Source organism: Euprymna scolopes, chromosome 12 (genome assembly GCF_053919585.1).
Source record: "Euprymna scolopes isolate OS-2025 chromosome 12, ASM5391958v1, whole genome shotgun sequence".
Lineage (NCBI taxonomy): Eukaryota > Metazoa > Mollusca > Cephalopoda > Sepiida > Sepiolidae > Euprymna > Euprymna scolopes.
The window spans coordinates 151940389-151967594 of NC_136493.1; the positions used below are offsets into that span (position 1 = coordinate 151940389).

Consider the following 27206-nt stretch of genomic DNA (forward strand, 5'->3'; position numbering starts at 1 on the left):
TTATTTTAAAAAACTTATTACATATAATGATAGAAGATGTATCGAGACACAGAAATGGGTATGTTTGATCTGGCAAAACAGTGGTTCATTAAAATTGTGGGGTCTGCGTTCGCGCCTGGTTCCCAAAGTATGGAAATAAAAAATAAAAAAATTAAAAAAAACGTTTACAAGTGTTTTTTATATAGATGTACATAAAAATACTTTGATAAGTATGTTTTAACTTAAATAGGGATGGCATAATAAAATTGTGGGGTCTGCGTTCGCGCCTGGCCTCCATAGAATGGAAATAGGCACAAACTTTAACAAAGACTTTTCATATCTATCTGCATAAGTATACTTTGATAATTATGTTTCAGTTTGAAGAAATATGGTATAATAAAATTATGGGGTGTTCGTTCGCACCTGACCTCCATAGAATGGAAATATGTCACAATGTTTAACAAGGTTTTTTAATATAGATCCACAGAATATTGTGATAAGTGTTTCAGTGTGAACAGGTATGGTATAATAAATTATGGGATTTATCTATTTTATTTTTACTTTCATCATATTTTGCATTGGTTTTGATGCCCCCAAATTCGAAGCTATCTCTTTACAACCCTTCCTTTTCATAACCTATCATACTTTATAAATCAGAGTCCATTTTCTGTAGGCTGTTTTTGGACCCAGTCAATGACGGGTACTTTTTCTAGTATAATATATATATATATATATATATATATATATATATATATATATATATATATATATATATATAAAGAATAAAGAAAATACGTAAAAATATGTTTACAAAAAGCGTAAATTATTAGATGAAAATACAGGAAAAAATTTAGTTTTTTTTTTCAAGAATAATATTTTTATTTTATTTCATTTTTACGGCTGTTCATTGCCGGTGAAAAAACTCTCGAGATAAGGATATTTCCTTAGGAATCTTTTACTTCGGTCGACTGTTGAACGGCCATCGACGGCAAAGAGGGAGGGAGATGGGGGTAGAGGAAATGTGTAAGTTTGCTCCGATATAATACCGCATTTCCTTTGCATATGTTTAAGGGTAGCCATTTCGGACGCCCATAAAAACATGATTTTTACTATTTTTAGAATCTCACCTGGTGGAGAGGGTATCGCGTACTTCTTTTTTTGGGCGATTACATTTACATGTTTTTATCTGTTCTTTTATTTTTGAAATTGTTGTGTGTGTGTGTGTGTATGTGGGGGGTGTATCGACGTTATCCATGATGAAAATGATTAATATCCTTAGTATAGTAGGTGTGTTCAAAATGGAACTATGTCGACCCGGGCAACGCCGGGTATCCATGCTAGCTTATATATATATATATATATATATATATATATATATATATATATATATATATATATGTATATATATATATGGGCGAGGATGTGTGTGTCTTTGTATGTATGTGTGTAAGAATGAAGAAACCAAACTCGACTGTCTAGGCGACAGTCAGTGCTTCTCACTGCTGCTGAGATGGTTATGCGAAATTATAATGTTTAAATATTGTCCAAATATCGAAGCTGTTTACACAAAGAGCATTGCTTTTAACGCAAACAGCAGTTTGTTATTTCACTTCCTAATATGCTCAACGCAAGATAGGAAGCATTTATAGTCATCCATTGTAATCTACATTGCACTGTAGAGAACACACTGCTAATTTTATAAACTTATTTATATATAATGTCTTGACTTAAAGTTTAAAATACAAAAGTCAAGTATCATGCTTCACTTGTGCTCTAGACAGAAACATTCATTTTGAACGTGTACCTGCCATATCAAATAACCTACTGTTGATTGTGTATGCCTGACCTTACTGCTTGTGCGGTAATAATGACTTAAATTTAAGTTTAAAATGAAAAAGTGAAGCGTCATGGTGTAATTGTGCTTTAAACAAAAACATTCGTTCGGGCCTTTCTGCTTGTGTGGTAATAAAACTTCTCAAATGCATATGTAATGTTAGGCTGTGTAAAGGTGTTAACTGTGGTCAAATCGCTTGTTTTGTCTTTCGCCGGATTATCTCGATCATCGATACTTATCGAAGACATTCCGAGGCAAAGTCTATCTAAGAACACTGCCAGGCACGTTAAGTACTTTCGTATGCAATTTCATAAAAATCGGCCCAGCCGTTTTTAAGACCATAGGGAATGAACTCACACAGACGCACACACAGACAAAGTTCTTTTTATATAATAGTAAGGATTTCAATATCCAATTTGTGGGTGGTGTTGGTGAGTGTAGTATCTGTTAACTGTTCTGTTATCATAATACCATTCGCCTGTGCATTACCTCCTTAGGGGTTGTGTAGTAAATGTTTGTCATGATACCATCATCTCACTTTTTTTGAAGGAGAGGTTAGTGTAGTATCTGTTTTGTGGTCATGCTAGTATCATATCAGAGATTATCTCCTTTTTTGGGGGGGGGGAGGGAGAGGCAGTAGTGAATTATCTGTCCTGTTGCTATGAGATTATCCTCCTAGGCATTATCTCTATTCCTTACAAAAAATGTTAGAAAAAATATGCGACAAGAGAAAGTTTATGTGAAAATAATTGGAAAACATTTGATTTTATGAAAATCATTCATTAAACAAAGTTATTGTATGATGATTTAAATAAAATCATGATGATTTAAATAAAATCATGATGATTTAAATAAAATCGTGATGATTTAAATAAAATCATTCATTAAACAAAGTTATTGTATGATGATTTAAATAAAATCATGATGATTTAAATAAAATCATGATGATTTAAATAAAATCATGATGATTTAAATAAAATCATTCATTAAACAAAGTTATTGTATGATGATTTAAATAAAATCATGATGATTTAAATAAAATCATTCATTAAACAAAGTTATCGTATGATGATTTAAATAAAATCATGATGATTTAAATAAAATCATTCATTAAACAAAGTTATCGTATAATGATTTAAATAAAATCATGATGATTTAAATAAAATCATGCTGATTTAAATAAAATCATTCATTAAACAAAGTTATTGTATGATGATTTAAATAAAATCATGATGATTTAAATAAAATCATGATGATTTAAATAAAATCATTCATTAAACAAAGTTATCGTATGATGATTTAAATAAAATCATGATGATTTAAATAAAATCATTCATTAAACAAAGTTATCGTATGATGATTGAAATAAAATCATGATGATTTAAATAAAATCATGATGATTTAAATAAAATCATGATGATTTAAATAAAATCATTCATTAAACAAAGTTATCGTATGATGATTTAAATAAAATCATGATGATTTAAATAAAATCATTCATTAAACAAAGTTATTGTATGATGATTTAAATAAAATCATGATGATTTAAATAAAATCATTCATTAAACAGAGTTATCGTATGATGATTTAAATAAAATCATGATGATTTAAATAAAATCATTCATTAAACAAAGTTATTGTATGATGATTTAAATAAAATCATGATGATTTAAATAAAATCATTCATTAAACAAAGTTATCGTATGATGATTTAAATAAAATCATGATGATTTAAATAAAATCATTCATTAAACAAAGTTATCGTATGATGATTTAAATAAAATCATGATGATTTAAATAAAATCGTGATTCAAATAAAATCATTCATTAAACAGTTATTGTATGATGATTTAAATAAAATCATTCATTAAACAAAGTTATTGTATGATGATTTGAATAAAATCATGATGATTTAAATAAAATCATTCATTAAAGAAAGTTATCGTATGATGATTTAAATAAAATCATGATGATTTAAATAAAATCGTGATTCAAATAAAATCATTCATTAAACAGTTATTGTATGATGATTTAAATAAAATCATTCATTAAACAAAGTTATTGTATGATGATTTAAATAAAATCATGATGATTTAAATAAAATCATGATGATTTAAATAAAATCATGATGATTTAAATAAAATCGTGATTCAAATAAAATCATTCATTAAACAGTTATTGTATGATGATTTAAATAAAATCATTCATTAAACAAAGTTATTGTATGATGATTTAAATAAAATCATGATGATTTAAATAAAATCATTCATTAAACAAAGTTATCGTATGATGATTTAAATAAAATCATGATGATTTAAATAAAATCATTCATTAAACAAAGTTATCGTATGATGATTTAAATAAAATCATGATGATTTAAATAAAATCGTGATTCAAATAAAATCATTCATTAAACAAAGTTATCGTATGATGATTTAAATAAAATCATGATGATTTAAATAAAATCGTGATTCAAATAAAATCATTCATTAAACAAAGTTATTGTATGATGATTTAAATAAAATCATTCATTAAACAAAGTTATCGTATGATGATTTAAATAAAATCATGATGATTTAAATAAAATCATGATGATTTAAATAAAATCATTCATTAAACAAAGTTATCGTATGATGATTTAAATAAAATCATGATGATTTAAATAAAATCGTGATTCAAATAAAATCATTCATTAAACAGTTATTGTATGATGATTTAAATAAAATCATTCATTAAACAAAGTTATTGTATGATGATTTAAATAAAATCATGATGATTTAAATAAAATCATTCATTAAACAAAGTTATTGTATGATGATTTAAATAAAATCATGATGATTTAAATAAAATCATTCATTAAACAAAGTTATCGTATGATGATTTAAATAAAATCATGATGATTTAAATAAAATCATTCATTAAACAAAGTTATCGTATGATGATTTAAATAAAATCATGATGATTTAAATAAAATCATTCATTAAACAAAGTTATCGTATGATGATTTAAATAAAATCATGATGATTTAAATAAAATCATGATGATTTAAATAAAATCATTCATTAAAAAAAGTTATCGTATGATGATTTAAATAAAATCATGATGATTTAAATAAAATCATTCATTAAACAAAGTTATTGTATGATGATTTAAATAAAATCATGATGATTTAAATAAAATCATTCATTAAACAAAGTTATCGTATGATGATTTAAATAAAATCATGATGATTTAAATAAAATCATTCATTAAACAAAGTTATTGTATGATGATTTAAATAAAATCATGATGATTTAAATAAAATCATTCATTAAACAAAGTTATCGTATGATGATTTAAATAAAATCATGATGATTTAAATAAAATCATGATGATTTAAATAAAATCATTCATTAAACAAAGTTATCGTATGATGATTTAAATAAAATCATGATGATTTAAATAAAATCATTCATTAAACAAAGTTATTGTATGATGATTTAAATAAAATCATGATGATTTAAATAAAATCATTCATTAAACAAAGTTATCGTATGATGATTTAAATAAAATCATGATGATTTAAATAAAATCATGATGATTTAAATAAAATCATTCATTAAACAAAGTTATCGTATGATGATTTAAATAAAATCATGATGATTTAAATAAAATCATTCATTAAACAAAGTTATCGTATGATGATTTAAATAAAATCATGATGATTTAAATAAAATCATTCATTAAACAAAGTTATTGTATGATGATTTAAATAAAATCATGATGATTTAAATAAAATCATTCATTAAACAAAGTTATCGTATGATGATTTAAATAAAATCATGATGATTTAAATAAAATCATGATGATTTAAATAAAATCATTCATTAAACAAAGTTATCGTATGATGATTTAAATAAAATCATGAAGATTTAAATAAAACTATTCATTAAACAAAGTTATTGTATGATGATTTAAATAAAATCATGATGATTTAAATAAAATCATTCATTAAACAAAGTTATCGTATGATGATTTAAATAAAATCATGATGATTTAAATAAAATCATGATGATTTAAATAAAATCATTCATTAAACAAAGTTATCGTATGATGATTTAAATAAAATCATGATGATTTAAATAAAATCATTCATTAAACAAAGTTATTGTATGATGATTTAAATAAAATCATGATGATTTAAATAAAATCATTCATTAAACAAAGTTATCGTATGATGATTTAAATAAAATCATGATGATTTAAATAAAATCATGATGATTTAAATAAAATCATTCATTAAACAAAGTTATCGTATGATGATTTAAATAAAATCATGATGATTTAAATAAAATCATTCATTAAACAAAGTTATTGTATGATGATTTAAATAAAATCATGATGATTTAAATAAAATCATTCATTAAACAAAGTTATCGTATGATGATTTAAATAAAATCATGATGATTTAAATAAAATCATGATGATTTAAATAAAATCATTCATTAAACAAAGTTATCGTATGATGATTTAAATAAAATCATGATGATTTAAATAAAATCATTCATTAAACAAAGTTATCGTATGATGATTTAAATAAAATCATGATGATTTAAATAAAATCATTCATTAAACAAAGTTATCGTATGATGATTTAAATAAAATCATGATGATTTAAATAAAATCATTCATTAAACAAAGTTATCGTATGATGATTTAAATAAAATCATGATGATTTAAATAAAATCGTGATTCAAATAAAATCATTCATTAAACAGTTATTGTATGATGATTTAAATAAAATCATTCATTAAACAAAGTTATTGTATGATGATTTAAATAAAATCATGATGATTTAAATAAAATCATTCATTAAACAAAGTTATCGTATGATGATTTAAATAAAATCATGATGATTTAAATAAAATCATTCATTAAACAAAGTTATCGTATGATGATTTAAATAAAATCATGATGATTTAAATAAAATCATTCATTAAACAAAGTTATCGTATGATGATTTAAATAAAATCATGATGATTTAAATAAAATCATTCATTAAACAAAGTTATCGTATGATGATTTAAATAAAATCATGATGATTTAAATAAAATCATTCATTAAACAAAGTTATCGTATGATGATTTAAATAAAATCATGATGATTTAAATAAAATCATTCATTAAACAAAGTTATCGTATGATGATTTAAATAAAATCATGATGATTTAAATAAAATCATTCATTAAACAAAGTTATTGTATGATGATTTAAATAAAATCATGATGATTTAAATAAAATCATTCATTAAACAAAGTTATCGTATGATGATTTAAATAAAATCATGATGATTTAAATAAAATCATTCATTAAACAAAGTTATCGTATGATGATTTAAATAAAATCATTCATTAAACAAAGTTATCGTATGATGATTTAAATAAAATCATGATGATTTAAATAAAATCGTGATTCAAATAAAATCATTCATTAAACAGTTATTGTATGATGATTTAAATAAAATCATTCATTAAACAAAGTTATTGTATGATGATTTAAATAAAATCATGATGATTTAAATAAAATCATTCATTAAACAAAGTTATCGTATGATGATTTAAATAAAATCATGATGATTTAAATAAAATCATTCATTAAACAAAGTTATCGTATGATGATTTAAATAAAATCATGATGATTTAAATAAAATCATTCATTAAACAAAGTTATCGTATGATGATTTAAATAAAATCATGATGATTTAAATAAAATCATTCATTAAACAAAGTTATCGTATGATGATTTAAATAAAATCATGATGATTTAAATAAAATCATTCATTAAACAAAGTTATCGTATGATGATTTAAATAAAATCATGATGATTTAAATAAAATCATTCATTAAACAAAGTTATCGTATGATGATTTAAATAAAATCATGAACCTAACATTCTGCATAGAAACAACCTACTTCAGAATGGATACTGACCTATATCGACAAGAGGAGGGACTAGCTATGGGCTCGCCATTATCACCAGTGATGGCGAACATATACATGGAATACTTCGAAGACATGGCCTTAGGTTCAGCTCCCTTAAAGCCCACCATGTGGCTAAGATACGTTGATGACACCTTCATACTCTGGCCCCATCAGGAAGACATCCAGGCTCTCCTAGATCATGTGAACTCAATAAGACCATCGATACAGTTCACAATGGAGAAAGAAGAAGATAACCAACTGGCCTTCCTTGATATACTCATATCACGCACAGAGCATGGGTTTAAGACATCCGTATATCGCAAGCCTACCTTCACCGGACAATACCTAAACTTCAACTCCCATCACCCATACAGTATCAAACATGGAATCGCACGCTGCTTACAACATCGAGCAGAGACAATAAGTAGCGACACCATTACATACCACCAAGAAATGGTCAGGTTGAAGAATACCCTCCGTCGTAACAACTACCCCGATAGCATACTATCCACCAGACGTGTTAATAGTATAAGAGAGGAGAATGAAACCCAAAAACCTCCAACGGTCTGCCTACCATACATACGAGGCATCTCCGAAAAGATTCAGAGAATATGTGCCCCCTACAACATCAGGACGGTATTCAAAAGCGAGTCAACACTCAGACGACACCTGGTACGAGTGAAGCCCCGCATGGATGAGAACATGACCAAAAACTGCATATACTCCATCCCATGCAGTTGCAGAAAGGTTTACAAGGGTGAAACATGCCGCCCCCTTAAAGTAAGGGTGGAAGAACACCGAAAAGCGGTAACTAAAGGGGAAACGGAAAAATCGGGTATAGCCAACCATGTCTGGATGGAGAGGGGGGATCATCGCCCCCTATGGGATGAAGTAAAAATAATAAACAGAGAGACCCACTGGAAAGTGAGAAAACTTAAAGAAACAGCTCACATGCTCGGACATAACAACCTACTGAGCAAACCAAGCATAGAGCTGAATGCAATTTGGACACCTCTGATAGAGAGAGAAAACCTTGAATAACAACATAGGTTTAACATTAACAAAAACCAACTAAGAATTGTCCTAGTGACATATGGCCGAGTGGTCCTAGTTTGTATCAAAGTTTACAGTTACTCAAAGGTGCTGAGTTCAATCCTGAACGAAGGCAGTGAAAAAGTAACATTGAAAAACAGAGAATCAGCAACTATGTCCCAAAGCCTAGCTGGAGTCCGAACACGGTACCCCCGTAATAATAATAAAGGGTTGGGTTCGAGATTCTTAACAAACCGTTCACCTGACGGAGGGCAAAACGGCTGAAACGTTGTGACAATAACAACCAAGATGAGGAAGTCAGTCCGACAATCTCAATTAAATAAAATCATTCATTAAACAAAGTTATTGTATGATGATTTAAATAAAATCATGATGATTTAAATAAAATCATTCATTAAACAAAGTCATCGTATGATGATTTAAATAAAATCGTGATTTAAATAAAATCATTCATTAAACAAAGTCATCGTATGATGATTTAAATAAAACAAACAGAATTTTTTTTAATTTTTTCAAACTTTACGCATTTTTAATCAACATTTTAAAAGAAGGGTGAAGATAAGAAAAATAGGTACTAAATCGTATCAATAAAACATTGAAAATTATAGCAAATTTCCAATGTTTTATTTCATCGAAATGTAATTTCATCACATTTAATTAATTAACAGAAATGGCAACAAATTGTCTAATAATAAGCATTAAACATGACTTTGTAAATCACGTGATGTTAAAAATTGGGTGGATTACGTCACGTCTGTGCACTTGTGCATATTTCGAATCCTGGCATATATATATATATATATATATATATATATATATATATATATATATATATATATATATATTCAGGTTTGAGGTGTTCAAAAGTCAGAACCAATGAAGACAACGAGGTTGTTAAATAGTGCTCAATAAAAAGATCAAAATATTTTTTTTTATTATTTGGAGTAAACAGTTACATATGGTCGCTACAAATAGCCATCTGTTTCAGTCAAAGAGACTACAAGAGGTTTTTTCTTTTTGGCGTTGAGAGGTTCCAGGTCGCCTGATGAAGTCTCTTTGACTGAAACAGATGGCTATTTGTAGCGACCATATGTAACTGTTTACCCCAAATAATATATATATATATATATATATATATATATATATATATATATATATATATATATATATATAAGAACAAGTAGTTAATAAAACATCTTAAAAAACACTTTGAAAAAGAGTTAAAAACATATTTAATTTTAAAAAGGAAGTGGATAGTCCTTAATCCGTGGAGTTTCGAAGAAATACTTTCCTTCTCATCAGAGGGTAGGATTTAGCAAAATGCGGGATCGGATTTTGCTTGCAAAAGTATTAAATAAAACTACAAGTAAGTTATAGATCTTACTTGATAACAAAAAGTGAAGCAGAGGGAATAAGGTGAATAAAAAAGTGATTTCACGTGAATGGACAGTCTGGTGAAGGGTAAAATATCCAATGATCCAATATATATATATATATATATATATATATATATATATATATATATATATATATCACCGATAATACGATTGGATACGCTCTATGTAGTAACATTTTTTTTCTCACTGTAGTTGCATTCACCAGGCACCAGAGATCTGATTGCATACTTGATAGTTTTCTCAGTTCAGTCTGTAAATATATGCGAAATCACTGCTTGCACACCGTGTCGCAGCATTTGTGACATCAACTGCCATGACTATTTTCAGGACCATCCTGAGTCGTTTGTCAACAGCTTGTTAGGTGGTGAGCTAATTTTATGTCGTGAGGGCAACACACTTTCATAATAACTCAGTAATTCAGGAGAGTTATAAAGTGGACCTTCGGTTTATTTTCAGCAGCCTTGTAACTCTCACTTTACGTATTTTGTCTTTAGTCCTTACATTCCATGAGATATGTTTTTCACAAAGGGGGGAGAATTGCTGTTTCATGGGTTGAAATCTATGTATCAAACATTTACCGTTGGTTAGTTTTTAACGTTAACGTATCATTTTTTAGTTGCTTACATGAAATGGCTTCATGCCTTGTCTGATGTATTATGTATTTCATTTCTTCAAGCTTTGTTAGTTCCCGGTCCACCTGTAGAAATGAAGCATATGGCACCGGGTATTGGATCAGCAAACGGAATTAGAAAACGGTTTAAGCGATAGGGTAACCTTTGTTTTCACAAGTTATTAATGAAAACTAAAGAAATTGTTTTTTTAATGCCATTAGTTTGACTTTTAATGTTACTCGGAAGAGACCGTCTGGATATCCGATTAAGTAGAATGTCGGGAAACCCAGTAACACGATAAAATCAAGTCCCAGTAAATTATGACTCAAGTTTTCTATATATATAGTACTCGATAACATTTTGTTTTCATTTTGATGGCAGGCAGTAATTCACCCGTGATATGAACATGATCTCGGTAGCACTCTGTACTACATGACTTTTTCCATAGTGTCCATGATATGTGTGCTATATCAGAGACAATGTCTATTTGTAGCTGTACAAGATGATCATTCAATTGTACTGACACATATTTCCGGTTTGATTTGAAGTTAAGAGGAAAAGTTGCTACCAGTTTGTATTTGTTTTGTTAGACTGTTATACGCCATTTGTTTCCCTTTTATGTTGGACGATTATACGTGAGAAGTGCAGAATCCCACTTTATGTCCCAGTTGATTGCATCTTTTTTTTTATTGTAATTTCACCCCAAACAAGGCACAGAGCCACTTAGTCGTGAGGGGCTATTATTTCGGACCAGATTTGCAGGAATACTATTTAAGGAGTTGGGTAGCGAGATGTGTGTTTACATTACACTTGAACTTCTGCATGTCAGTACAGTCAGGGAAGCAGGGGTTCGGGAGGAATTCCAAAGTATAGAAATTCGAGGGAAAAAGTTATTCGAGTAGAAGGTTTTATGAAATCTAGGGATTTCTACAGTGTAGGGGTGGGATTTTGCTGCTTGTCGGGGTTGTCAAGGGTATTGTCGTCGAGGGGGTACTAGTGCTTTGAGTTCGTCAGAGCACTTGTCATTGAAATACTTATAAAACAGGCACAGAGATTCCACGTTCCGGTGATGGGACAGAAGTTGGGGTTTAGTTGATAGTTCAGGGCATATTAGGTTGGCGACTCTTTTTTAAACTTTGTCTAGGAGCGAGAGACTAGCGGAAGATACACCAGCCCAGATGTGGTAACAATACTCTATGCGTGGGAATCTGTGACTAAAGTGTGTTTTGAATGGACGCTTCCGAACAACATGCTAGCTGCGTCAAGTCCAGTAAACAGTTGAGTTTTTGAAAGATGTTGAAGTCGGTAAGGTGGAACGATGTTATTTTAAGCAGTGTTTATTATGATTGGTGATGTGTTAGATTGCTGCATCATAATTGGACCGTGTCTTAGATTCACCAGGCGCTGACACGCCACGACGACTTAATATTATTTCTGGTTTTGTCTATTTTTAACAAAATCCGTAGGCGAATATAGTCGCTCCCACCACCAATCACTAATAGCACATAAAACAAACATTTCAATTGAACGTCTGTTATTTTAAACCGCTTACATTTTTTGCTCGCATTACCTGCACAAGTTGAGACATCGGTCGAATCAGACTTCATTATGTTAAGACAACTGAAACGCATATTAAATAAGAAAATTGTTTCGTCGAAGTTGTAGTGGGTGTTTAGATAATATATAGCTTGTGTAACGATCGTGTTCTGAAAATCCAAGGTTTTGTAATAAAAGTTTGACTTTCGATCCATCAGTTTATTCCTTGGATTTCACGCGAAAAAAAGGCGAGAGTAAAAAAACAAAAAACACACACACACACACACACACACACACACACACACACACACACACACACACGCACGCACGCACGCACGCACGCACGCACGCACGCACGCACGCGCGCGCGCACACACACACACACACACACACACACACACACACACACACACAACATCAACTTAACCGTTATGTCGTAATGAAATATCTTGATGGGTTGTGCAACTGATTCTGCAGATATGAAAATGCTTTGTTTCCAAAAGCGATGCTGAACGTGTTGAGGATCTGAAAACAATTCTATCAAGCGTGATTGTTGTTGCATTGTTATCGGTTGAATAACCAAAGTGATCAAAGAACAACTTTTAACATATTTAAGAACTTGCCTGATGCATTATGATTAAAGTCTCCAATGACGAAACACAGTTGTTTAATCTCATGGTCGACCTTTTCCAAAGGCAGATAACATTTATTTCTTTTGTGCAAAGGAAATAACTGAGTATTATTTTAATTGTATTATTTTACTTCAAGCTGTGTCTAATACTTTTTCAAACAATACTCCTCACAAGGATTTATCGAAAATCTTGGGGAAAAAATCAAATAAACGTCGTTTATTTTTCCTGAACTTTTTGTTTTCTTTCGAATACCCATTTTTTATATATCTTTATGTCCTTTATATAATCCCTCCCTATATATATATATATATATATATATAAAATGAACTCATTTTTCCCCTCTGATTTTGACCTTAATAGGATTGAAAATCAAAACATTTCATGCAAATGTAATATGCACAAACTGCAGCACATTATCTGAGGTGTGTTATAGGCCTATTACCTCTACACTTGCTCGATAATCGTGGATTCCTATATTTTTACTGGTGAGAGTCCACAGCCAAAATCAGTTGGAATCAATGGAAGTTGTAAAATCTTTCCTCTCTAATAAATTCCTCCTACACCCGCTACCACTTACACCGTTGCGGATCCGTTCACAAGGGACAGTACGAAGAAACACCGGTTTGGGTTCGTAGTTGCTTAAAAAAATTTGAATGGCAGTTTAACGTTCCTTTTCGTTCTATGTTTTCTACTAAGGTAAACGCACCATTGGATTTAAGCGAATCGAAGGTTTATTTATGCCATTTTTTTTTATTTCGCTTTATTTCGTTTTGTAGTTAATTAAAAAACTGGAATGGACTGGGTGAAACGCACCATTGGATTTAAGCGAATCGAAGATTTATTTATGCCATTTTTTATTTCACTTTATTTCTTTTTTGCTTTTCGCTTTGCGCTGTGTTTTTTTGGTTTTCGCTTTTCCGAACACGTCCATCATCTTTTTCACTGATTTATGCTTTCAGTTTTTCCGATTTCTTTTTTAAAGAAGTTTTACGTTTGTTCGCTGTTTTTTTGTTTTTTGTTTTGGGTTTTTTTTTTGCCGATTTTGTCAGAAGTTTAATATCGTTTTTATTTTTATTTTGATATTCAAACAGGGTTATTTCTTCGCTTATTCTTTACTTTACCCACATCCCCCTTTACGTACACACCTCCAAACAACCGGCCAACGCCGGGTACCCCCACTAGTAGATAACTGAAATAATTGGATCACCTGCTGAACTTACCTAGTGACCACGAGTTTTATGTCATCCTGTTTATCAAACCGTGGGACGTGGAGTTACAAAATGAACTAAATTGAAACTTATAACATAGGCAACCGGAGGAAAAATCTAAAAAACTTAGTCACTGTGTGACGACGACACTTTATTACTTGGGGCACAAAATGAAAGTGTTTAAAACTATTAGCGGCCATATTTTTTCTCATTCAACGAACCGAGCCAAAAATCCAGGATAGCATTTACATCTAAATTACGTTCAGCTTCCATCACCCTCTCCTCCCTGATGGGCTAGGAGAAGTTAATTCATTTCTCGACTCACGTACACACCGTCATACGCATACGCATTCTGACGGAAAGCAACACACAATCAAAGTTAACAGTCTAAGCATGGCTCTTTCACTGTTGATTGCGGTAGGTTGCTGGTCCCGTGCAGTACTAGGAGGTCCACCTTCATAGGCTTTGTTCTCTACATTTGAGAAAAAGTTCATGTTTTGGTAATCGCCCGAAGTGCTCCTAACGGGGAATGCTGACGGGGCTGGACGGCATTTTTTGCAGGCCAGAGTGCTCTTCCTCTAGAACTCTGGCTCTTCACTCCACTTTCCGACCCTTGTGCAACATCATCTCACGGTAGGAGAGAGATAAATAATACGCAGCACTTACTCTCTCTAACTGTCACTCAGATAAAAAAAGAAAAAAACCCCTAAAAACAAAATGTATAAACATATTTATTTTTACCAATGAACTTTCTATAATAAAAACTGTACTATCTAATGAATTTTAACCCTGGTTTGAAATTTTTGAGATCAGGATTGATAATTCGTATTATGGGGATTATTTGAACCACTGTTCTCATCTTACACAACGTTACGGCCGATGTTACCTTGCTGACTCATGGCGTAACGGATAAAGTACTGGGTAAAATTTAATTGTAAATAATACTATTCTGGAGGCTGAAACTGCAATCCTCAGTGCGAGCGATACTCAGAATACAATTGCGAATTGCTTAGGATTTCTATCTGGTCATAGTTGACGTAACAAGGACATGCTATCCCCGTGTATTAAACGAACGGTTCCATTAGAAATTCCGTGCAGATTTCTGAATTCGACAAAAAGATTTCAGAGTGCGACAAGATACAGATGGAAAAAGGTCGGAGGTTACATCGGCCGAAACGTTGTGAAAATATCATTAAGAACAATAGTCGAAAAGAATCGATATAATACGAAGAACCATTTTCTACGATGCAAAATTGTATCAAACGAACATTAACTCTTACAAAAAACTATAAATGTAATTTTTGTAATAAAAAAAAAGTTTTTATTACGACTTTTCTGAGCTGTAGATAATTTATTGCTTTTTAATTTGTTGACTAACGTTTTCTTATCATCTCACTTAATGACTCTCGTTTGTTCTGCATCAGCAATAAAACTATAAACAAACATTCCTTGCTTTTCCTACATATGTAAATCTCCAGTTTAAATACATATAAAATGTTTCTTTTACGCGTTTGAGTTTGTACTCATTATTTTATGTGTTTTTACAATATAACATTTTATGTGTTTTTACAATATAACATTTTTATGCATTTTTACAATATAACATTTTTATGTGTTTTTACAATATAACATTTTTATGTGTTTTTACAATATAACATTTTTATGCGTTTTTACAATATAACATTTTTATGCGTTTTTACAATATAACATTTTTATGCGTTTTTACAATATAACATTTTTATGCGTTTTTACAATATAACATTTTTATGCGTTTTTACAATATAACATTTTTATGCGTTTTTACAATATAACATTTTTATGTGTTTTTACAATATAACATTTTTATGCGTTTTTACAATATAACATTTTTATGTGTTTTTACAATATAACATTTTTATATGTTTTCACAATATAACATTTTTATGTGTTTTTACAATATAACATTTTTATGCGTTTTTACAATATAACATTTTTATACGTTTTTACAATATAATATTTTTATGTGTTTTTACAATATAACATTTTTATGTGTTTTTACAATATAACATTTTTATGTGTTTTTACAATATAACATTTTTATGCGTTTTTACAATATAATATTTTTATGCGTTTTTACAATATAACATTTTTATGTGTTTTTACAATATAACATTTTTATGCGTTTTTACAATATAATATTTTTATGTGTTTTTACAATATAACATTTTTATGCGTTTTTACAATATAACATTTTTATGTGTTTTTGCAATATAACATTTTATGCGTTTTTACAATATAACATTTTTATGTGTTTTTACAATATAACATTTTTATGCGTTTTTACAATATAACATTTTTATGTGTTTTTACAATATAACATTTTTATATGTTTTCACAATATAACATTTTTATGTGTTTTTACAGTATAACATTTTTATGCGTTTTTACAATATAACATTTTTATGCGTTTTTACAATATAATATTTTTATGTGTTTTTACAATATAACATTTTTATGCGTTTTTACAATATAACATTTTTATGTGTTTTTGCAATATAACATTTTATGCGTTTTTACAATATAACATTTTTATGTGTTTTTACAATATAACATTTTTCTCCGCACCTCACACTCGGCCACCCATATCAGTCATAAACAAAGAATTATTTTCTCCCACGGATAAATGTCGCTGCTAAGCGATTTGGCTATATACTGACCAATCAACTTACAGCGCGCAATAATTTCATCTCTACCCTGAAGAGCTTCATCAGCTCTTTTGGTAAGCACGATCAGTGAGCAGAGAGAATCCTGGAAGCAACAAGAAAAACACCGCCCTCTCTCTCTCTCTCTCTCTCTCTCTCTCTTGTCCCTGTTCACTTGTGACACAATGTGTGAGGAGCCCTTTCGAGGAGCATTGTGTTCCTTACGTTTTGGGCGTTTATGCCAAACCTGATCTCGTGGGGAAGCCTGCGCGTGTCATGCAGGTGCTGTTTGATTTTCAAAATGTCAGAATATATCAACCAGGTTTGATTAACAATTGTTTACAAAACTCGGTTGTGTTAAAAACATCCGAGACCCCGGATTCCCCAAAAGGTCAATCTTGCATGCTGACATCTAAATTTGACAAACAAACATGTGCATTGAAACGTATATTTCTCTTCTTCTCCTCTCTCTCTCTCTCCCTCTCTCTCTCTCTCTCTCTCTCATTTTCTAGCTTTCCATCAACTTATTTCTCTCTCTTTCAAAGAGAAGAGAATTGTATTGTTTTAAATAGTCGAAGTTGGACTCCGTCGAAAGCAAACGTATAGCAGTTTTAACTGCAAAGCCGTCCACAACGCACTCCTCGATTCGGTTTTAATATGCTCCTCCAGTGTTAAATAAAAGAATAATATTTTTATAAAAAATATTTTGTGAAGCGTTCAATTTCAATAAAAATGCTGCTTGTAACGACGACCTGACCCCTAACACCAACCGACGCTATATCGACCCCTTGATATAAGGGGACGTGCACATGGTTTGATTGCGCCTAACACCCGGGGAGCTGGTGGCTGTTCCCAGAACATAACAACAGTTTCAGAAACGTCCACACAATAAGCGAAGTAACTCTCTCCGGCAAGCAAACACTGTCATATACACTGAAAAATATGCGTATAAGAAAACGTGTTTGTAAATAAAACTATGTATTTTTCGGCTATTAATAAAAATTTTTATAAAGAAAAACTTTTTTAAATGTAAAAAATTTGTGAATGTAAAGTAAAACTGTATGAAATACGTCGTATTGTTTTGTTTAGAATTTCAGCGGAAGTGAATAAGCGGAAGTGAAAAAGTGGAAATGAAAAAGGTTTTATTTATTGACCATTCTAGAATGCCTCAAATTCATTTAACCAATCAAATCAAACAACGTGAGATGACACATTTACTGTTATCATAGACCAAATAGACTCTTTCCTTCCACATTCTCTATCTTTTATGGCTGTAGAAGATATTCAAATTGTAAGCCAGTGTCTTCTGTCAATAATTTTGTGTACGTCTTTAGCGGTTCCATGTTTAAAATCCCACAATACCATATCACTGACGACCTTATCTTTTCTTCTGTAGCAATGTCCGTCATATGGTGTTCTTTCTCTTATTACTGAAGAGATTCTGGACAACCGACCATACAGACAGCTAATGGTTGGGCGTGTTTTAAGCTTAAGTTTAATAATGTCCAGAACATTCTAGTGTAAGTTCCATTTAACTTACTTTCAAGTTTTTACTTTTTTTAGTCCATGCTGGTGAACAAGTAGCATCGTTTTCACTACGGCTCTAAAAAGTTTTCTTGGTCTGTTCCATGAGAGCAGATTTCCATATAACTTTCAGGCGATTAAATGCGCTCCAAGCCTTGGCTATTCTGATGTTGACGTCTTTTTCGGTGGATGCGATGTGGCGACCGAGATATTCAAAGTCATCTACTTGTTTGAGTGGTGTTCTCTCTAGTGTTTCAATTGGGGCGGTTTGGTGGAAGGACATTTTTTTTTTTTTTTTTTTTTTTACAAAGGCATCACCACATTATCAAAGCCCAGAGACCACTCAAGGATAAGGGTTAAAGAGTGTACAGTAAAAATTGGTCAATATAGTAATCATTAGTAATGAAAATTTGGTAAATTTGATAACTTATATGGAACGGCTCATCAAGAACTTATTTACTTTAGGCTTGAACACAACCATATTGTAGTTAGCCGGAAAGCAGGAAAACGGAAGACAATTCCACAAGCGTGCAGTTCTAAGAAAGAAGCTTTGTTCATGGAATCTACGTTTAGGTTTAGGCACAGATAAAGAGTGGGGGAAATTATTGATAGTGTTTACAGCTAGACGAGTGTTTCTTGTGAAAGTTTGGCGAGGGGGGACCATAGATTGAAGCTCAGTTGAACACTTTCCATGAAAATAACGATACATCAGAGACAAACTCGCAACATCTCTTCTGTGAGATAGAGGTTGCAAGGAGGAGAAAAGGACATCTCCTACGAGGCTACGAAGTCTATTTTGAACTCTATCAAGGCAGGACAAGTCCTTTCTAGCAGCTCCTGCCCAGATGTGGCAACAGTATTCCATCCTTGGACGTACCTGGCTCTTATATAGATAGAGAATAGCATCAGCAGTGAGATATCTACCGGTCGATAGAAAGATCCCACCATTTTTCCAGCGGCCTTGGCAACAGATTTGATATACGTGTTCCATTAAAGATCAGGAGTAATGGTCAAGCCCAGAAGCTTGTCAAAACTTGAGGCCTCCTGAAGACGAGAGCCATTCATTTCAATTGATGACAAATGTGGATTAGAATGCTGATGATGTAAAGAGAGAAGCTTGGTTTTAGATGCATTAAAAGTAACCAGCCACTCTTTCCCCATTGTACTACGTGCTCAAGATCAGAGGAGAGAGAATTGGAGAGAACTTGGTCGTTTACTGTCTTAGATGTGCTACCATAAATGGTAGTGTCGTCAGCATAAATGTCTACAAATGATGTAAGGATATGATTTGGAAGATCATTAATGTAGATCAGGAAAAGAGTTGGGCCCAGGATGGATCCCTGAGGGACACCGGCATTAATACTGTGAGCTTCTGATTTTTGCCCCTCAACTACTACTCTTATGAACCTATCAGAAAGAAATGATTTAATAATTGAGAAGACTTTTCCAGCTATACCATAGCTAGCGATCTTATGATGTAAACCTTTATGCCATACCCTATCAAAGGCTTTAGATATGTCAAGAGCAATTGCCCTAGAAAGATTGCCACCGTCGAGAGATTTGCTAATCCTATGCGATATAACTGTAAGGACATCTGCTGTAGATCTAGCAGAACGGAAACCATATTGAGTGTCACTAAGAAGGTTATTTTTGTTGAGATGGTTGATTACTTCTGTATTTAACACAGATTCTAGCAACTTACTCATGACGCACAAGAGACTTATTGGCCTGTACTGAGAGGGGGATGAGCGATCACCTGAATTCTTAAATACAGGGCATACTGATGAGATGGGAAACTATTCTCCTTAAGACAACGTTTAAACAGTTTTGTAAGTATGGGCGCTAGTTCAGGTTGAAGTTTTTTGAGTACTATAATTGGAATACCATCCGGGCCAGTTGCTTTACTCGAATCAAGGTTTTTGATTAGCTTCGCAACATCATGTACAGATATACGTATATCACATAACGTGTTTTCTGATACAGGAGGAAATATTGGGGGTTGGCGGTCTTGGTCGCAAAGGGTAGAATTAGCTGCAAAGTTCTTGACAAAGAGGTTGGCTTTGTCTGATGCTGACGAGATTACCTCAGGTCCATTGATAATAGTTGAGATGGAGCACACGCTTCTGTTCAGGATTCTGTTTGCTATTTGCCAAAACTGGTGGGAACCAAGCCGCTGCTCAGCTACTTTGGACTTAACAGATTGAGCATACAACTCTCTTGCGTTCCTTATTACTTTCTTACAATGGTTGCTGGCAGTTCTGAAAACGGCTTTAGTTTCCATACATCTATTACGTTTGAAGCAGTGGAAAAAGTGATTTCTGTGCGCAATGGCAACAGCACATTCTGGAGAGAACCATGGCTGGCTGTTAGGTTTTTGCTGAAACTTTTTAGAGGGTATGAAATGGTCAATACCTACAATTAACCATTCAGTCAGGTCTAATACTATAGAGGACACATCCTTTTTAAACATGGAATGCAGAGGTAGATCAGATATAAATGTACGGAAGCTATCCCAGTCAGCCTTAGTGTATCGATATACTGTACGATGAAGAGGTACGTTTGGGGACTTATTACATTTCATTTTTATCTTAATTGATACAACAGAGTGGTCGGAAGATCCAAGAGGCGACAGAACAGAAACTGAACATAGTTCAGGGCAATATATTCTGTTTTAGTTGCGTTTGTTTGGAAAAGATATGAATCCATCCATCTTCTCAGCTATGAATTAAACAATAGGATAAATAGACTTTCAAGCCTTCGTTGTGTAACAGGTTTAGAAAAGAAAAAGAATTTTTAAACACTAATCTTTCTAAACCTGTGACATGATTTTTTTCAGTCGCCCTCGATCTCTATTTGTTTTTGTACTTATTTCATGTATATTTTTAAGAGAGGGAAGGTATATTGAGTCAATCCCGGAAATGGTTGAAGCAGTTTTCAATCTGAAAATTACTTTATTTCATATATATATTTAAGAGACGGAGGTATGTTGAGTCATTCCTTGAAGTGGCTGAATGAGTTTACGATCTGAAAATTACTTGATTTCATATATATTTTTAAGATCTTTTCATTTTAATTTCTCTTCATATTATTTTGAAAACTTCAGGAAAAGTAAGGTCTGTAACTTCACAATTATAAATACATACATTCCAAAAACATGACATCCGTTTTATTGATTTGAATAAATATTAAGAATTATTTTTACGGCAAGAAGACATTATTTATTGTTTTAAAAATAATGAAATGGTTGCAATTTTGAATGAATAGATATAGATTCATTATATTTATTTAAAGAATATTTCGCTGACAATGACAATTATTTTTTTTTTACAGAAGACGAAATATATTTTTTTTCTTAATTGAATTTACCATGAGAATTTTTATTTATTCAAAGAATATTTCGCTGACAATAACAATTATTTTTTACAGAAGAAGAAAGATATTTTTTCTTAATTGAATTTACCCTGACATTTGTTATTTATTTGAAGAATATTTCGCAGACAATACCAATTATTTTTTTTTATAGAAGAAGAAAGATATTCTTTTCTTAATTGAATTTACCATGAGAATTTTTATTTATTTAAAGAATATTTCGCAGACAATTTTTATTGATTTCTTTTCACCCTTTTTTTTTCAGTCAATGGTTTTGTAAAGCCCGGATCTTTAGTCGCCATTATGGGAGCGAGGTGAGTTTAAATGAATCGACATTAATAACAAATAAAAAATTAAATTAATGAAATAAATCGACATTAAGAACAAATAAAAAATTAAATTAATTATATAAATCGACATTAAGAACAAATACAAAAAATAAATTAATTAAATAAATCGACATTAAGAACAAATAAAAAATTAAATTAATTAAATAAATCGACATTAAGAACAAATAAAAAAATAAATTAATTAAATAAATCGACATTAAGAACAAATAAAAATTAAATTAATTAACTAAATCGATATTAATAACAAATAAAAAATTAAATTAATTAAATAAATCGACATTAAGAACAAATAAAAATTAAATTAATTATATAAATCGACATTAAGAACAAATAAAAAATTAAATTAATTAAATAAATCGACATTAAGAACAAATAAAAAATTAAATTAATTAACTAATCGACATTAAGAACAAATAAAAAATCAAATTAATTAAATAAATCGACATTAAGAACAAATAAAAATTAAATTAATTAACTAAATCGATATTAATAACAAATAAAAAATTAAATTAATGAAATAAATCGACATTAAGAACAAATAAAAAATTAAATTAATTATATAAATCGACATTAAGAACAAATACAAAAAATAAATTAATTAAATAAATCGACATTAAGAACAAATAAAAAATTAAATTAATTAAATAAATCGACATTAAGAACAAATAAAAAAATAAATTAATTAAATAAATCGACATTAAGAACAAATAAAAATTAAATTAATTAACTAAATCGATATTAATAACAAATAAAAAATTAAATTAATTAAATAAATCGACATTAAGAACAAATAAAAATTAAATTAATTATATAAATCGACATTAAGAACAAATAAAAAATTAAATTAATTAAATAAATCGACATTAAGAACAAATAAAAAATTAAATTAATTAACTAATCGACATTAAGAACAAATAAAAAATCAAATTAATTAAATAAATCGACATTAAGAACAAATAAAAATTAAATTAATTAACTAAATCGATATTAATAACAAATAAAAAATTAAATTAATTAAATAAATCGACATTAATAACAAATAAAAAATCAAATTAATTAAATAAATCGACATTAAGAACAAATAAAAATTAAATTAATTAACTAAATCGATATTAAGAACAAATAAAAAAATAAATTAATTAAATAAATCGACATTAAGAACAAATAAAAAATTAAATTAATTAACTAATCGACATTAAGAACAAATAAAAAATCAAATTAATTAAATAAATCGACATTAAGAACAAATAAAAAAATAAATTAATTAAATAAATCGACATTAAGAACAAATAAAAAATCAAATTAATTAAATAAATCGACATTAAGAACAAATAAAAAATTAAATTAATTAAATAAATTGACATTAAGAACAAATAAAAAATTTAATTTATTAACTAATCGACATTAATAACAAATAAAAAATTAAATTAATTAACTAATCGACATTAAGAACAAATAAAAAATTAAATTAATTAAATAAATCGACATTAATAACAAATAAAAAATTAAATTAATTAACTAATCGACATTAGGAACAAATAAAAAATTAAATTAATTAACTAATCGACATTAAGAACAAATAAAAAATCAAATTAATTAAATAAATCGACATTAAGAACAAATAAAAAATTAAATTTTGATCATGTGATCATGCTAATTGGATCTTCAGATTATAGAAATAAGAATTTAGAAGAAGGAAACAAATCAAGTTAATATGTAAACAAGCGCCATAAAATACAACTAACACGTAATAACAAAATGATATGGTTTTTAGACAAGTATATTTTATGGACCAAAGCTGATAACTCAGATTCGCATTTATTCTTTTTATATTTTCTTTTTCTAAGAATAAATTTGAAAAAAACAAACAGGCAATTAAACAAAAATACTACAACAACATCAACAAACGAACAGAAAACCAAATACACAACCACATAAAACAAAAAGACATTTCTTTCCAGGACTAATATCTTTTAGATATTGTTTTTGCCACAGGGTTGGGGATTTATGGAGGGTATTTTTTTACTTTGTATGTTTGTATGTTTTTTATTGTGCCGAGCATGCGCGGAAGTGCACAAGCGTACGAGTCGGGCCTACCTTCGGTGAAAGGCGAACCCGGGACCTTTCGATTACAAATTAAGTTCACTAATGAACTACACCCATCTTGCCTCCAAAGTGATGATTTGATTTCGCCTAACGGCTATGAAAAGAACAAGCCGATAAGTGATTTGTGGGTTTTGAAATACATTTCTTTAATAACATGTCTCGTGTTATTAGATTTTCGTATCATGGCGTCTCGATTCGGCGAGATTGTTTGGTTCTGCTTGGTACTTGTTCGTGGCGTGGTGTGTCGATTCGGCGGTGGTGTTCAGAATTGATTGAATGAATTTGTTAAGGACCGTGCCGTCACTTGTGAAAATAAATATATATATACATATATATTTTTTTTTCTGGCACTCTCGCCCTCGTGTAGCGACAAGCTATCTCGACTATCATGGCCTTCGGCCCGAAGCTCATACCCGTATTTAATGGCAGTGAACTTGGATAGTCAGTAGTAGAGTGGTTGAAGAAAGCTGAACTAATATGTCAGATGAGTGGGGTGAAGCGCATCGAGTGCATCATTCCGATGCGCTTGTCAGGCGGCGTATATGCTGTGTACCAGCAATTGAGTGCCGAAAAGCAGAACAATTTTGAGTGTATAAAGAAAACACTTTATACAGCGTTTGCTTTGGATCCTTTCGCTGCGTGGAAGCAGTTTGCAGCACGTCGCCTACAACCAGGTGAAACAGTCGACGTATTCTTGGCAGTATTACGCAGGCTTGCGGTCCTGTTTGGCGGCATATCGGATCAAGGACTTCAATGTGCTGGATTGCCGGAGCATGCGGGAGACTTGTTATGAGCATCCTCCCAGATGGAAAACCTATATCTATCTCACGTGCTGGCGTGCTTGTGCCATTTTAAAGAACTGCACGAGAGTTCCACAGCAAGCTGCATTAGCCGCACGGTCAACACAAGTTACAGCTAAGGAGACGGACACTTCACGGCGGTGTTACAAGTGTAATAGAGTCAATCATAGAGCAAACGATTGCCTACTGGATAGTGCGACGGGAAGAAATGTTAATGTTAAGCATCGGCAACCTATCACGTGTTACCGATGTAAGCGGCGAGGGCATATTGCCAGATTTTGTCCGGGAAACCAGCAAGGGGACGAGAATTCAGCACCAATCTCATCCCCCAAACTGGTGTAAATGGCGCATTGCCAGTTATCACTGTTCACATCAATGGACTACCGCGTACAACTCTAGTAGATACTGGATGCACACAGTCACTGGTCTGCAAGTCGTGTTGCAAGAAATGGACGAGGAAAGTGACCCCGATGTTCACAGCAGATGGAAGCACACTTAGCTGCTGTGGAATAAGATTGATGCAAATGAACCTTGGTGTAATGCGGAGCATTAGCATAGTCTTAATTGTGGATGGATACTTGCTGGGATTTGATTTATTGCTTGGGCTGGACGCAATCAAGCGACTGGAAGGAGTAGCTATCTATTGAAGGTGAGATGACCTTCGCACATTTCAGCTAAACCGATTTTCTGCTATCACCATCACCGAGCCTGACTTCTTTGCAGACTCTCAGTTGATCACATCGTGGAAATCGGCTGGCAACCAACCTCCACTTACGTTGAGAAATAGACTTGCAGAGTATTCCGTCCCAACACAAATTCGTGAGAAATATGATCGCGAACTGCAGACGTGGTTTGACAATTGTTGGCTGCTGCCATATCCTGAAGACGAACTTGGATCCCCAAAAGGTCTAATTCCGTCATGGCTGTTGTGCAGGAGAACAAATAAAAAGTGCGGCCCGTTATGGATTATCGGGGGCTAAATAAGTATGTGGACGTTCATACGGCCAACGCGGATGTTTGCTTACAAAAAATGAGGGAATGGCAACAACAGGGACCAAACGTTGCAGTGTTGGACCTACGCCGAGCCTATTAGCAAGTACATGTTGAAAAATCTCTGTGGCCGTTCCAAACAGATCAAGGAACAACGATATTGTCTCACCTGCCTCGGATTTGGGCTTAACGTTGCCCTTTTAATAATGCGGGCTATTGTCAATACCGTCCTCAGTCAGGATAAGACTATAAATGTGGTTACGTCTTCGTATATCGACAACATTTTTGTGAATGAAAGTATGTGTTCTGCGACCCGTGTCAAGGAACATTTGGAGAAGTTTGGTCTGGAAAGCAAGACCCGAGAACAGCTGAAACTGAGTTCACGCGTATTTGGATTACATGTTCAGGAGGAGCACGAAAAATGGTTATGGCGACGTGGATGTGACCTTCCAGCAGTGTCCGATAAACTTACTTGCCAAATTGTATTTTCAGTGTGCGGGAAACTGACTGATCATTTCCTGGTGTGTGGCTGGTTACGCGTCGCTACAGTGTTTGTAAAACGAAGAGCAAATATGATGACGACTGGATGGGATGATGAAGTGCGAGACCCTATTCTAGCACGGATGATCGACATTTAAGAGCAGCCCAGTAAAAGGTGACTGGTGTGTCTGGAGAAGATGTTACAGTGTGGGTGGACGCTAGTTCCATTACTACGGGCGTGGTTGTGGAAAGCAATGGTTCCGTGGCAGAGGACGCAAGCTGGCTCCGATCATTGCATGAAGACAAACATAAATTTAGCTGAGCTTGATGCTGTGCTGCAAGGCGTCAGCCTTGCATTACAGTGGAAAACCAAAACCATACATCTACGATTGGACTCTGCCTGTGTATATCGGTGGATAACTGACACCTTGTTCGGACAGACGAGAATGCACATCAAAGCAGCCTCAGAAATGTTAATTGGGCGTCGCCTGTCCATGCTTCGAGATTTAGCCTCAGAATATGCACTAACAATCGATGAAGGGATCGTTAAGTCTCACGATACCAGCTGACCAACTTACTCGGTGGTAAAATGAGATCCGCAAATCGACAGAACTCAGAGAACTTGTGTGTGCTGTCGCCGCTGAACATGAACACGTGTCTCAGATACAGACAATTCATCAGTCTAGTGGATATCCCG

The 27206-nt window shown here is 31.5% G+C and overlaps 1 protein-coding gene across 1 annotated transcript in view; it reads left to right on the forward strand.

The window, feature by feature from the left end:
- Positions 1-27206, forward strand: part of LOC145291558 (protein white-like) — a 302163-nt gene that overhangs the window by 46235 nt on the left and 228722 nt on the right. Inside the window, exon 2 of the mRNA XM_080137621.1 lies at positions 22049-22097. Within this exon, the coding sequence (XP_079993747.1) occupies positions 22049-22097 (49 nt within the window). The remainder of the gene's footprint in view (positions 1-22048; positions 22098-27206) is intronic.